Source organism: Eulemur rufifrons, chromosome 2 (assembly GCF_041146395.1).
Source record: "Eulemur rufifrons isolate Redbay chromosome 2, OSU_ERuf_1, whole genome shotgun sequence".
In the NCBI taxonomy this organism is placed as follows: Eukaryota; Metazoa; Chordata; class Mammalia; order Primates; family Lemuridae; genus Eulemur; species Eulemur rufifrons.
The window spans coordinates 114,278,756-114,292,722 of NC_090984.1; the positions used below are offsets into that span (position 1 = coordinate 114,278,756).

The 13,967-nt window shown below is 47.4% G+C and overlaps 1 protein-coding gene across 2 annotated transcripts in view; it reads right to left on the reverse strand.

Annotated features, from left to right (window-relative positions):
* TTC7B (tetratricopeptide repeat domain 7B) overlaps window positions 1-13,967 on the reverse strand; it is a 247,340-nt gene that overhangs the window by 163,721 nt on the left and 69,652 nt on the right. For both annotated transcript variants that reach the window (XM_069465219.1, XM_069465218.1), the window contains exon 5: window positions 13,293-13,414. In XM_069465219.1, the coding sequence (XP_069321320.1) occupies window positions 13,293-13,414 (122 nt within the window). The remainder of the gene's footprint in view (window positions 1-13,292; window positions 13,415-13,967) is intronic.

Consider the following 13,967-nt stretch of genomic DNA (forward strand, 5'->3'; position numbering starts at 1 on the left):
TGGCTAATCTCAAACTGGCCAGACAAGCTTGCCAGTAAATACTTGGTGGCTATTTTAGGGTGTCCTTTTCTCGGGTCCATCAGACGCCCTATTGCCTCCTTCTGCTTTCACACAAATAGAAATAATATGCCAGCCATGAGGCAACTGATAGTTTGTCCCCATCAGCTTGTATTTTGGGGCTCATGAGGATACCCTGTCATCTAGTTTTGTTGTAAATGTTGTTCACGGGGTTTTGGTTTTGCTACCTAGTTACTGTGTCTTTTTTAGGTGGATATATGAGAAGACCCAAAAACTATGCTGTCACTGTTGCTACCATCTTCCCAGATTTCTTAGCTGACAATTCTTGCCTGTCCCTCTATGGGAGTTGAGATCTCTCTACTCTGTAGGGTTTTATTTATTTATCAAACCCTTAGACAGTGCTTACTGTGTGCTGGACATTGTTTAAGTGCATTACAATTACTAACTCTCTGAATCAGCCCTATGAAGTAGGTACTATTATTATCCACAGTTACGGGTAAAGAAATTGTTAACTAAGAAAGGGTTAAGTAACTTGCCAAGGTCACACTGCCAGTCAACAGAAAAGCGGGCATTTGAACCCAGGCAGTTGGAGCCAGTGTCAATGCTGGATCATGCTGCCTCTCACAAGCATAAAAGTGTATTTGGCCTTATAAATTCAGCACTTACTCATGACCACCGCCCCACCTCATTTCCCCTAAGATCCCCATCAGATGGTAAATCTTACCTTTAAAGATCAAGTTCAAATGTCAATGCTTCTAAGAAACCTGATGAACTCAGCCAAGTAGTTAGTTACTTCTTCCTTCCTCCCCTCCCTTCCCCCCAAGCACACCCCTTCATTATAGTGCTTTTCACAGGGTGTTATAATTACTTGCTGTGTTAAGGATAAAATTATCTAATGACACTGTGTTAAAGCATGGTAAAGACTTCATTCGGGACCATGGTGACAGGTATAGGGACCACTGCCACGGGTCTTGCAGTTGGAGAGAGGGATTGGGCTCAGCTCCAAATACAGCTTGGGCAAGTGGAGATCTATGGCCAAGAGCAGGGTGGGGGTCACTGGACAGAAAATTACCAAGAGGAAGCATAACAGGTAGCAAGGATTCTGGCTAATCTAACAGGATTCTTGCTAAAGACAGGCCAGGTGATCAGATATCACCTGGGGGATGGTGGAGGACAAGGAACCCCATCAGATATCAAGGATGCGGGGTTCTGGCTAAATTGACTTAGTGTTTTGTTTGTTTGCCAAAACTGGATTTTACAAGGAAGTGCACAGAAGGGCCTAGCAGAAGATTCAGAAGACTGACTAAAGTTTGACCAAGCAAAGACCCTTTGTCAGGTCATCCTGGTTGTTCCCATAAGCCCAAAGAACACTTTCTATTCATCTTATATCCCCAGAGCTTACCCACTAGGCTCTCGATAAACATTCACGGAATTGAGTAGACAACAGTTTTGAGTGTGTGTGTGTGTGTGTGTGTTTTTTTTTTTAACTTACTGGCTCAAAATGCACTTGAAAGCAATATAATTATATTTTTTGAAAAAGTCTGTAATTCAGATTTTACTAATGACTTTTTCTGGGTATTCTTCAGAAGAAAAACAGTTTCAGATTCTTCTTGGTATTTTAATTGCTTGTTTCCAATATGCAGGGATTGCTGCTTTTGATGCTAATTTGCCAGGAAGATTCAAAGGAGAACCAGCTACCACAACCCTCAGTCAACCGGCACAGAGACAGGGGATGCAAATTATGCCAAGGGAGGCAGAAGGAAGAGAGCTAGCAGGAGAAGAAAGGTACTGCGTGTCTGTGCCAAACCTAGAGAACTGTCACCAAAAGGCACTTGTGAAAACAAGCAAAAATTCAAACCTAAAATAGAGACGAAGGTGGAAAAACCAAATGTCAATTAAAAAAATAATTCATTGATTTTTTAAATCCTGTAATTTAATGGAGGAGTTTGCTAAGAGAACACACAATCATATTATAGATTTCCTTATTGGTGGGCAGATCTATAGCAGACACTGACATACAAATATAAAGGTAGGTAACTGTGATAAAATTTATAGCCCCGCTCATTTTCAATAGAATGCTCTAGCAGAAGAAAAGTCATAAATTCTCCCATGATGTCTCAGTCATTTTCTGGGCTTTAGCTCAATCCCTCTCTGCAATTTTCTCTAAGAGTTGACTAAAAATATCTCTGCAAAAAAAGAATGGAGAGAAAAAGAATGATTTTAAAAAAACAAGTAGGAAATATCCCTTGAAAAGAGCTGGGGCCTCCGTCCCCCAGCCCACCTTTGTGTAAAATATTAATGCATTTGACACCTAAACCAGGGAAGGGGAAAAGCAGGTTCGTGAGCTCTGCTCTGGGCAAGGGCAGAACAGGGATGCCGCTGTGTGCTTCCCCAGCCTCGCCTTCCCAGCCACCCTGCTTCCCGGGCAGATCCATCTGGACCCGCTCTGTGATTACCAAGACAGCTCCCCACAGTCTGACAGGCTCAGAGGGGGTGAGATTTGGCTTCCTTCTTGATCAGACAGGATGTGAATTCCTCTTTCCCAACATACATGTGTCATTTCAACGGTCTGCCCTTGAGGGGTTGCCCACAAAGGCCACACTCAAACACTCTTGCGTGCTCCTGTGTCCAACTTTACCCCATGAGGTTTCAACTTGAACAGCTACATACTTGAAGTCTTTAAAAAATTCAGATCTGGGAGACTGTGGGAGCAAATGTTCCCAACAACTAACCAGGGAAGATGACAGCTCTCTTTCCTGCTGTGGAAACTCTGGAATCCCATCCAGATGTGTACTCCAGGCTTAAGAAAGGAGCCCTACAAACACCGAAATTGTACCAAGCTAGGAACTTCCCAGAAATAAAAGACTCTATCAGGGCCTGCTGATAATAAGGCCACCATTATTGTAAACTATGCAAAAGTATACACCTTGAAGATACACATTCGAGGTACAGATCCACCCCCAAACAAAACAGGAAAATTCCTACCCAAGTGGAACTTAGGTTCTCGTGATGGGAGATAAGTATAAACAAATTAAATAAGAAAAAAATATAATGAGGGCAAAGGGTTAACAAATTCCTTTCTCTTCTGTTGACAATTTGACCCTAGGTTAACATTCTAGTTTTGTTTCCCTGGAAACCCTCATAAAGACAAAATGTCAATTATGTTACCAAGCAACACTGCTTATGATAAAAATGACCCCGGACTGATAACTTGCATCTGGCCTGGGAGGAACTATAAATACCTGAGGGGGATATTGTAGCTTTGAGTTTGCCTGAGTGTGATGACTCTCACAACTGAGCATATCCCCTGGGAGGCCCTGAAAACATGGGGCATGAGACGTTAGGCCAGGACAGATGGCACATCTGCCCCGTGTGGGTCTCTCCCCTGGGACCTGGCTGTCCCGCGAAGTGGGGAGGGACAAAGAGAACAGCTCCTGGGTGGCTGCATGGATTGTTGAGAGCACAGGTGATGTGGAGAGAAGCCCCTGACCCTGCCCTGTGACAGTGTATGGTTCCATTCCACATCTTTCTAAGTAGATGGGGGTCAAGTGTGGCCCATGAAATTCTTGTGAGTCGGGGTGTCTCGCTGCACCTAAGAAGATCCCTGGTAGACACTGTTCAGAGTATATCGATGCCAGTTAAATGCCAAGGAGAAAAATGAAGCAGGGAGTAAAGGACAGGTTTGCTGGACAAGGTGTGCCGAGGATCCTCTGGGGTGTAAATGACAATGGTCGCCCCGGCTCACCTTTGCCAGGCAGCTCCTGTTTTCCAGTTCAGCTCAGGGTTCTGCTCAGTCTCCTCCTCTGGAAAACCTCCTGTAACTGCCAAATTTAGGTCAATTTCATTTAAAATGGACTCTCAGAAATGGGTACCTTTCCTCCTCAGAGCTATAACTACCTTAGGATATAGTTACACATCCGATGACCTGATATCTCTCTGAAAGTCATGAGCAGGGTTGGATGCTCATCCTTTTGTCCCCAGCACCTGAGGAGTGCCTGGCACAGAGGGGAGCTGAGACACTGGGAGAGCAAGTGAACGTCTTAACACATCATCTGAAACCGAACAGTGGTGGGCAGCATTCCTCACACCACACCGTGTGTTCCCGCCACGCATGTCCCTTCATGTTACCATCCAGAGCACGACCCAAGAGCTGGTCTGAAAGCACTGTCATCTGGTGAGGTCTTGTATCAGCAGTCCCCAGGGGATGAATCTCCAGTTATATCAAGAGGTATTGGGAAATGCTCAAAAAATTAGGTTAACTCTGACTCTTAGACACCAAATTATATAACCATCTTTTTAAAAGAAAAGCTACGAGGTAAAAAGCTAAGGTAAGGAAAAAAAAAAAAAAAAAAACAGCACTGTCTTCTTTCCCTTTCCTAAAAGGCTTAGCCCACTTGTAATTTACCTGTTACTTATTTTCCTGCTGGACTGGAAATCCCACAGTGATTATTTGCTGTCTTGACCCTAGTTCCTAGCACATAAACACTTGGCGATGAATAAATAAGTCAATGAATAAACAAGCAAAGAATTTCCCCTTCCCTTCTGCCCCCAGTAAAACTGAAAACCACTCCCCTAGACAAATTATGTACCAGTTCATCTTTCAGGGAATTCCAGTTTCTTAATGGTGGTTAAAGGAACTGTAGCCTGTCTTTCAAGAGGCAGCATAGAGCTGGGCAAAACCATGGGAGGTGTCTTTGTGAGATGCAATTAAGCTGCCAGTTAGTTCCCTAAACTCCTCCTCTATTTTGGAAGCCCAAAATGACCTACCCCATTCTTCCGCTGAAGCCAAGGACAGACCAGCATGGATGCACCCACCTTGCTGAACGCTGGTAAAGCTTTCGGACCACACAGGACTCAACGCTCATTAAGTGCTGGCACATCTGAAGTACACTGAAAGCAAGTACCTGTCCCTATAATTCAAGCACTGAAAAGAGAAGTCTTGGAGTTTCATAATTAAAACTGTTAAAGATGCCTTTGTCTCCTCACTAAAGTTTTGATGGCATTAAGGTCTGAGCCAGACCTAGCCCACATTTCAACAAAGCAGAGACAATTTGGCTGATGCTTTTTATTACATAAATGACATCTAGCCTGGCTTTTAAAAGTCCTTAATTTAACTTCTAAGTGTAACGCATTCCTTTGAGCTACGCTGCTTGGTACTCCACGTTCGAGCAGGGGGGACTCACTGGGCATGGGCAATATGGCCCGAGTGGCGACAGAATGGACGGGGAGCAGGAGGGCAGCGTCCAGCTCGGCCCCAGCCAGCTGTGCGACCCTCAGGAAATCACATTGCCTTGTTTGCTGGCTGTTTCCTCAGCGATATGTAAACTCCATACAGGCAGTGACTGGGTCTGACCCGCTCACTTAGAACACTTTTTGGCACTAGGAAGTAACCCAGGAAGGGTCTCGATAAATAATTTCTTGAATATTTCTGAACGGGATTTCTCGACCTCATCTACAGAGGGCAGCCATCGAAACGCAGGTTCTCTAACAGCTGTGGCGCTCCCGGGTTTTCAGACTGGATCCTGCACCAGCAGTTCAACCATTACGAAAATGTCCCTTCACGGTGAAATGGCTCATGGGAAGGGCAGAGCACGGGGAGCCAGATTAGCCAAGGCTCCCGGACCCGTGAGCACCTGAGCAGCGCGTGGCACCCCACAGTGGCCCTGGCTGGCCAGGCTGCAGAGAGGTGCCCGATACCTCACGCTGCTCCATCAACCTCCCTTCTGAAGCTGTTGAAGTAGCCCCCCTCACGAGACTCCTCCGTCACCCCCACCTTCCTAGAATGGCTCCTGCTGAGGTTAGAATGTAGCCTGTGGCCAAAAACCAAGTCAAATGAACCAGGTCCAACTGAAATGGGAGACATGACTCTGGTGGGCATCAGACTCCTGCCAAGTGAACTACCCTGTCCTTGGTCCTTCCCAAAACCCTACCCTCACGGTCCAGTGGCTGCTCAGCCCCTGGAGCATGAATTCCCTATTCCTTAGCCTGGTATTTAATCTTCCACCATCTTTCTACCATCCATCCTTCCAGCAGGAACTCTACCTAGGAAAAGAAAATGGAAGTAACATTTCTGGAAAGTGGCCTACATACAGTGCAGCCACTTCCTCCTGTAGCAACTGCTCCTCACCCTCCCCTGTCTAGCTCCTCTCTTACCTCCCTGCCAAAAGCCTGTTCAAGGTCACAAATGTCTCCCATGTTGTCTAACCCAGAGTTCATGCCTTGGCCTTCTTTATTAACATCTCAGCAACGCACAGCACAGGTGACTGCTTCCTCCTCCTAGCACAGGCTCCCCTTTGGCCTTCACAAGGACACACCCTCACGGTTTCCCTCTTGCCCCTGGCAGCTCCTGTACAGGCTCCTCCTCAACTTCCAACCTCTGCAGGTGTCCAAGCTGGGTCCTGAGCTGTCTTCTCTGTTCTTTTGACACTCTGTCCCTCACTGACCTCATCCAGTCCCGGGGCTTTGACTATAATATGCTGAAACTCCCAACTTCTAACTCACATTCAAACCCTGCTCTGTGCACAGACATCTTCCCAGGTGACACTTCCACTTAGACATCTCACAGACATCTCCAACATAACATATTCCAAGGCAAATTCTTGATTTCCAAATGGGATCCTCTCCTTGTCCCTGCCCCATCTAACCAACTGCTTCAGACTGAAACTGGGGAGTCACCTCTGATTCCTGCATTTCCTTAGCCCCCTGGCCCCCAAACCCAATTCACCAGCAGCCCTAACATAGTAGTTATAATGGACATCACAAATCCATCTACTTCTCTTGGTCTCTACTCACACTGTCATCTCTGAGGTGGGCATCTAATGTCTTGACACCTAGTATCACCTTCCCTTTGTCCTGGTGACTTGGGGATTTTTCTCTGGACAGTCCGCACTCTCCTGTTGTAAGCGACCGTAGTAGACCTGCCTTCTTCAGAGTAAGCCAGACCAAGACAGTCTGTGACTCTTCCCTCTTCCAGCTATGCTTCAGCTACACTGGACTCCTTTTGGATTCTTGAACACACAAAGCTTTTTCCTTTGCATTCTGGGCCTCTGCTTGCAGTACTCTTTCCCCTGCTCTTGGCCTGGTTAGCTCCTTCTCAGCCTTCACTCGTGGTCTCATCTGGCCTGGCCTGGCCCCCCCATTTAAGCAGATGCCCTCTGTTACCAGCTTTCACTGCACCCATTCATTTCCCAGCACTTATTACAACTTGTAATTATGTACATTGGTTACTTATCATCTGTCTCCCTCGCTAGACTGTCTCCTCCCTGAGAGCCCAGACTGTGCCTCTTGTATACTCACACTGAGCACAGAACCTGGCACGTAGCAGAACTCAATCAATACTTGCCATAGATGACCAAATCCAGTGCATGCTAGGTCCTGTGAGGATGACTTTATATAAACATCCCCAGATTTCTGTAGAGACCCTCATTCCAGCCAGACTGGTCTCCTCATACCCTGCAGAATACACACAATGCTAAGTACGGTTCCAACTCCACGCCTCTACCAACCACCTGGAATGGCCTGGCTCTTCCTGGTCTGTCTGTATCTACACCATTTCAAGCCCACTTTTCCAAATCTTTACTCCACTTTCCAAATCACACGGCCCTCCCAGCAGAGCAGCCCTCCTGTTTGCTTTTGTGGTAACCTGGACTTGCCCGTCTCCTGAAATAGCTTGTTTTCATTCTTAGTGCTCCACGAGACTCAATTCTCCACAAATTCTGGAAGGGCAGCAAATTGTCTCTCCTCAACACTGCCTAACACAGGCCCTGCAAAATCTAATAAGTACGTAAGTAATCCTAAATAACTGAATGAGCAAATGACCTTACTGAATGAATGAATGAATGAATGAACAGGCCCGAGAGCTTCAGCTCACTTAAAGTGATTGGGTGTTCTTTCACTGTTTATTCTTTTATAGAACCATATTATAACCTTTAAAGTTACTAATCTTCATGTCTTACCATTTTTTCTTTCTTTCTTTTTTTTAACAAACAAGGTCTCACTATATCGCCAAGGCTGGTCTCAAACTCTTGGCCTCAAGCGATCCTCCCACCTCAGCCTCCGGAGTAGCTGGGCCTATAGGCACGAGCCACAAAACCCCGGCTCTGTTTTCTCTCCTCCTACCATCTCCCAGAGGGTATTTCTTTTTTCATCTCTGTATGTCTTCAAGAGTATCATATACAAAAAACTGGCACTTATTAAATGCTTATAGGAAACATGTCTGAATTCTCTCATATTCACTGCATTGGCCTCACAATGTCAAAAATGGTGTGCAGTCTAAAAAGCAAATACTTCTTATCACTGCAAGAGGGAAGATGGCCTGAATGCTAGAGTACAAAGGCCACGCTGCTCCTGTGCCTGGGGCAACCAGTGAATCCACCTAGCACCCTGGCTTCCTGGCTGGCACCCTCCCCACGATCACAAGGGCTGTGGCTGCCTATCTGCTGCTGCTGCTATCTCTGGCATAAACCCAGGAAGCACCCTCCCCGGCAGCCCAGGGGACACAGCGGGGCCTCGCGGACCCCTTTTTGTGCCATCTAGGTCTAGGCTACATTGAATAGGGCTGAATAGTCTCAAAGTTCAACAGGATTATTTAGGAAGATTAAAATTTTTAAGTCAATGTGTAGTGGTGATTAGTGGTCTATTTGTTTGATTATAAAAACAGAACTCCAAAGCCCCCTCCACGCCACTTTAGCTTGGCTGCAAGTACCTCAGGGAGCCGAGGGCTGACCCATCCCTGCCAGACACCTTGCCTTCCCCGAGTCCAGGCCTCGCAGGCAGAACTCGGGGGTGCAGCCTAGGAAACGGTACGACTCAACTGGCACATCTCCCAGGTGTTGACGGTCATTTGCCTTCTTGCTTCAATTTATTCCTACCCCTACCTGAATTAAAATCCATTCAAAGCAAAGGGAAACACACACTACAACCCGTTTTGCTCACCCAGGACACCTGGCATAGCTGACAAGAAGCAAGGTTACCTGCAATGTCCTTTGCTACCCTTTGTTTACAAAAGATAGGTAAATATTCCTGAAACAATGGGCAGTAAATAACTGGCATCCCCAAATCAAGCTTCTCTGGCCAATTCTGGCTGCAGTGACTCAAGTGGGGAGTAACTCTCCTCTTCTCGGGTGGCTGAGGCCGATTCTCTGCTGCTGGCGGTGCTGCCAGATGAATGCCCCAACGCGGCTGTGGTCAGGCCTGTCTGTCGGTCCCACCGACTTTCTCTGCAGAGCCATCAGTGATTAGACAGGGCCATCAGCGATTAGAATGTCACCCAAGCCGATCGTCATGTGTCTGGAACAGCTGTTTGGTTAAACCAGCAGCCGTTGTAAATAAATGCCCTGCCTCCCGGCCCCGCAGTGGGAGGCTCCGCAATCCGGGGAAGAACACCAGCTTCTGCACAGACTTCCGCTCCAGCCAGAGTCTGACCTTAATCTGCTCCCCTCTGGGTGGGCAAATCAGCCGGGCATCGTTGTTATTGGACATTGCAATTCACCACCTGCCGTTTGCCTGACACTTCACCAAGTGCTTCCACGTGCATTTTCTATCCGCTCCCCGCCACTGCTCTATGAGGTAGGTGATAGTCACCCTATTTTACAGACAACCTGAGACCCAGAGGAAAAAAAGGCGGGTTCCAAATCCAGCACTGGCTCCAGTGCCCCTCCTGCCCCTCACACAAGCGTGTGCCCTGCTGAGGCGATTCTCAAACCCTTGGCTTCTCCCAGGCCGCAGTCCCAGCCCTCCGCGGAGCCGCAACAAGATGTTTTTTTCATCCTTAACAGGCTTGCTGCTGCCACCCAGAGGGAGAAGAGAAATTGATGTGAAGCAGATAGGGGGACATTCCAAGCAGGACTGTGCACAGGGACCCCTGGGACTGGGAGGAGGAGGATGGTATAGGCCTGAATGGCAACTAGATATTCTCTCCCTCCTCAGAGGGAAGGGGGAGGAGGAGAAAGAGGGGAAAAAAGAGGGAGGGAAGGAAAAGAAGGAAGGGGGAGGAAAGAGCGAGGGGAAAAGGTGAGGGAAGAAGGAGGGCCTGGGATGGGGAGGCTGGGGAGGAGGGAGAGAAGAAGGAGATGTTTTGTGACACACTCAGCTGAGACACGAGAAAAAGCCTGAGGAGCAATCAGCAAACCAGCAGAGTCTGGGAACCATCACTGGCCATGTCTCATTCTGGGGGTCAAGTGCTCCGCCCCAGAGGCAGAGTGATGGACAAGGCCACCAGCCGAGGGTCCCATCAAGCCCCTCTATACAGAGTGACAGCAATTCCCCTGCAGTGGCACAGTGGTAAGAAGACTGAGGTCACAAACTTGGCACCCAAGGCACTGTGTGACCTGCAAGTCACATGGCCTCCGAGCCGAGGCTCTTCTGTAAAATAGGGGCGACGCCACTTACACCACTGACTGCAGGGCAGCAGCGGCAGCGAAAGAGATGACGCTGTGAGACAATGCCACGAGGGTCGGTGACGATGAAATACGAGCACTTAGTACACATGAAAGCGTCGCTGGGTTCTAAGGCATTAGAAGGGGCCCAGGAACTGGTCCTGCCCTCGGGTTTTCTGATAGAGATGCCCAAGTTCACCAGTTTTACAGTCATTCCTAGAAAAGATGGGAGAGTTATCAAAGAATAAGATTCAGGCCAGGTGCAATGGTTCACACCTGTAATCCCAGCACTCTGGGAGGCAGAGGTGGGAGGATCACTTGAGGCCTGGAGTTCAAAACCAGCCTGGGCAACATAGCAAGACCCTGTCTCTACAAATAATAGAAAAATTAGCTGGGCTTGGTGGTGCACACCTGTAGACACAACTACTCAGGAAGCTGAGGCAGGAAGATCGCTTGAGCCCAGGAGTTCAAGGTTGCAGTGAGCTACGATGATGCTACTGTACTCTAGCCCGGGTAACAGAGTGAGACCCTGTCTCAAAAAACAAAAACAGACAAAAAGAATGAGGTTCATTACTATAACTCAGTAAGTCCTCAGGGATGACAACCAAAAAGCTGAGTATATATTTAGGTATATTTCTAAAGGAAAAAAATGTGTTTTATTAATTTCCATCTCTTATTGCCAAACTAACCTACACTGTATTTTCCTACCACTGAAAAGCAGTCAACTCTGTCCATGACATCCTTCCAGATATATATAAGAAAAGTACAGACAAAAAAACAAAAAACAAAAAAAAAAAAAACAGGAGTGAGATAACAGGAGCAAATACATCAGAAGATGGAACCGTGGAAGCCACTGGTGCTTAGGAACAGCAGCTGCCTCTGTTCTGTCCCCACTTGCTCCACAGAGACACTGGCTGCAGGTGTCACTGACAAGTGACCCTCAGTGTGGCTCTCGGGCCCTGAGTAACCCACTGGGGTGAGTCAGGCAGCCCTGACTGTACTTGGCATATCCAAAACCTCCCACTGGTTCCTCTCCTTTTGTCTGTATTTTGTGGTCTCAAACCAGCCCTCGCCTCTACCTACCTAAAAGTAATCTGTCACTACTGTTGCGCTACCCCAGCCTTTGGAACACTGCAGCTAGCAGGGAGCTTTGAAGACACCTGGCCCAATCCCATCTCTGGTCTTCAGAGCCTAGAGAGAAGAGCCAGTGGGCAAGAAAAGAAAAGCCTTCAAAGTTAAGCATTCCCTTGAGACTACATCAATAGGCATTTCCTTGAACTTGGGTTAAAGTAAAATAAAATGAGAAATGAGTCAGTAAGCAATCCGTGGCATGTAATCCATCATCCGGTGCAACCCTCTCATTATTATTTTTTAGTTGGATTCCAGTGGGCAGCCAACATTTCAGGGGATGAGATCAGAGCCCAAGAGTCTTCCTTTCTCCTCCCCAAGGATTAGGCATCAAAGATGAAAATAAATTATCCAGCCCACCCTTATCAACCTCACACAAAGTATTTTCAATTGAAGGTACTGGTGTGGCACCCCCTGGAGCCCCAGGGGGATTAAGTCGTGTGTCTGGATGTCCACACTAACACATATGCCCACAGGTAAATGAGAGGAAGAGCAAAGGTTGAGGGTTCCTCTGTGATGACCACCATTTATCATGAAAAGGGAAAAGAAACAGATCACTAGAAAAATGTTCCATGTTCCCTCTGTTCTCCCTCTATTTATAACAGCAAAGAAAACAGAACTTAATCTCAGCTTAGGGGATGGGCACCATTGCTCAGTTGATCTCAATCAGTGGCAGATGAGATCAAATTCAAGAGCATCTTCGTGCCAAAGCCACCAAGCTACTCCAAACCTTGGGGTGTTTGTTTTGTGGCCTTTTGTGGGCCATGCTGAGCTGAGCCAGTGGCCTTTGGAGCAAAGCAGGCTTTCTCTCACGAACAGTTTAATAGGACTTAGAAAGTGAGCATTTATGCTCAACTAACGGGAAATGAATGCATGTGGCTCTCGGCCACCAAGCAGATGAAATCCTACTTTCATGAGCTAAGCCCCAAGGTTTGAAGCTCTTAAAAATGAAGAGGGAGCAACTCCATTGTTTATTTTCCAAAGGCTGGGACTTGTGTCCCCTTTGTCGTTCAAGGCACTATTGGACTACTGCTACAGGAAGGGGAGCAGGCCTCTAGGGGCCTCCCACGCGAAGCCTAGGGGGAGCTACAGAGGAGCCAGATACCTACTGTTGGTCTTCATGCACATCTGTCCTGCAGCACAATGTCAAAACAAGGGACATTGTGAAATAAATCAGCACGTTTCTCACAGGAGCAACACAAAAATGAAAACAAACATCAAATGCACTAGAAAGCTATCCCTTCCATTCATGTTCTTGAACATTTTTAAGCCCTTCTCAAAGGCAACTCGAGTTGGAAATGTTCTTGGGTGGCATCACGGCCACACTCACTTTCATAAAAACTGGCTGAGATCTGGCAATTTCAATTCTCTGAACTGATCAGCCACTGAAAGGGAGATGCTCCTGTGTGCCAGGTTTTCCAATTCGTTATCTTTTCCTCCAGCGAAGTAGGGAGGCCCACACGGGGCCACTCCCGTGGAGGAGGGGTGCTGTGAAGCAGGGCATCCTCAGACCCACCCCGCCCAGGCGTGGCGCTCCACACCTGTGACTCACGCTCCCTCCCTCCCTTCTCCCGCCTTCATGTCTCACAGGAAAGCAAGAGAGCCACGTGGAGAAAAGACAAAAAGAGCCAATGTTCACTCTTTTTTAAAAAAAGACTCCAACTGTAGTTCATATTTCAAATTGCTTTATTATAATAACTAAACTGGAGACAGCATTTTAAGGCTATTTTCCTTCTTTAGGAAGTGGATTAAAAAATGAAGATGGCTTACCCATTTTTGAAATAGAGGACATGGGCTCTCTGAAGTCCTGTTTCTAGGAAAAAACCTAGTTCTTGATCGTGGGGAGCAGGGCCAGGTTTAGGGCTTCTGTTTTGAATATTAGTAAGTATTACCTAGAAGGGGAGAAAATCGGAAAACTAATCAGATGCACATCCAAGCCTACTTCCTTAAACCCTATCTCTAAATGCACAGCACAACTTGACGATCCACCTTCCTCATGCCGGTAATCAGTGGGGAGGCACAGGCGCAGAAGTGCAAGCGTTGGAAAAGCAGAGACTGACTTCTACTAGACAGGAAGCAACCAGGCAACCCAGGGGTACACGTGGCCCTCCTGGTACCGAGAGCTGAGGAAGGGGGCACGATGAGAAGCACCAGAGGGGGAGCAGCCCTGCTGCATGCCAGGATACTGACAGGGAGGCTGGGTGACACAGAAGCAGCTGTCAGCAAAGGGTGGGAATCGTCATCATCTGCCAGTGGCCAAGGTCACCAGCATGATGAGCTCCAAGATAAGCTGAGAAGTGCCGTGATGAGCACTGGCCCTGGAATTCACCAGAGAAGGCAACTCGCCAGGCTACAGGCTGAGGGGCTCAGCAGCTTTGTAGCCTGGTGAGTCTGAGCTAAGCAGTAGTCATTTATTCTCAAGGGGAGAGCTGAGAAAAACAATGT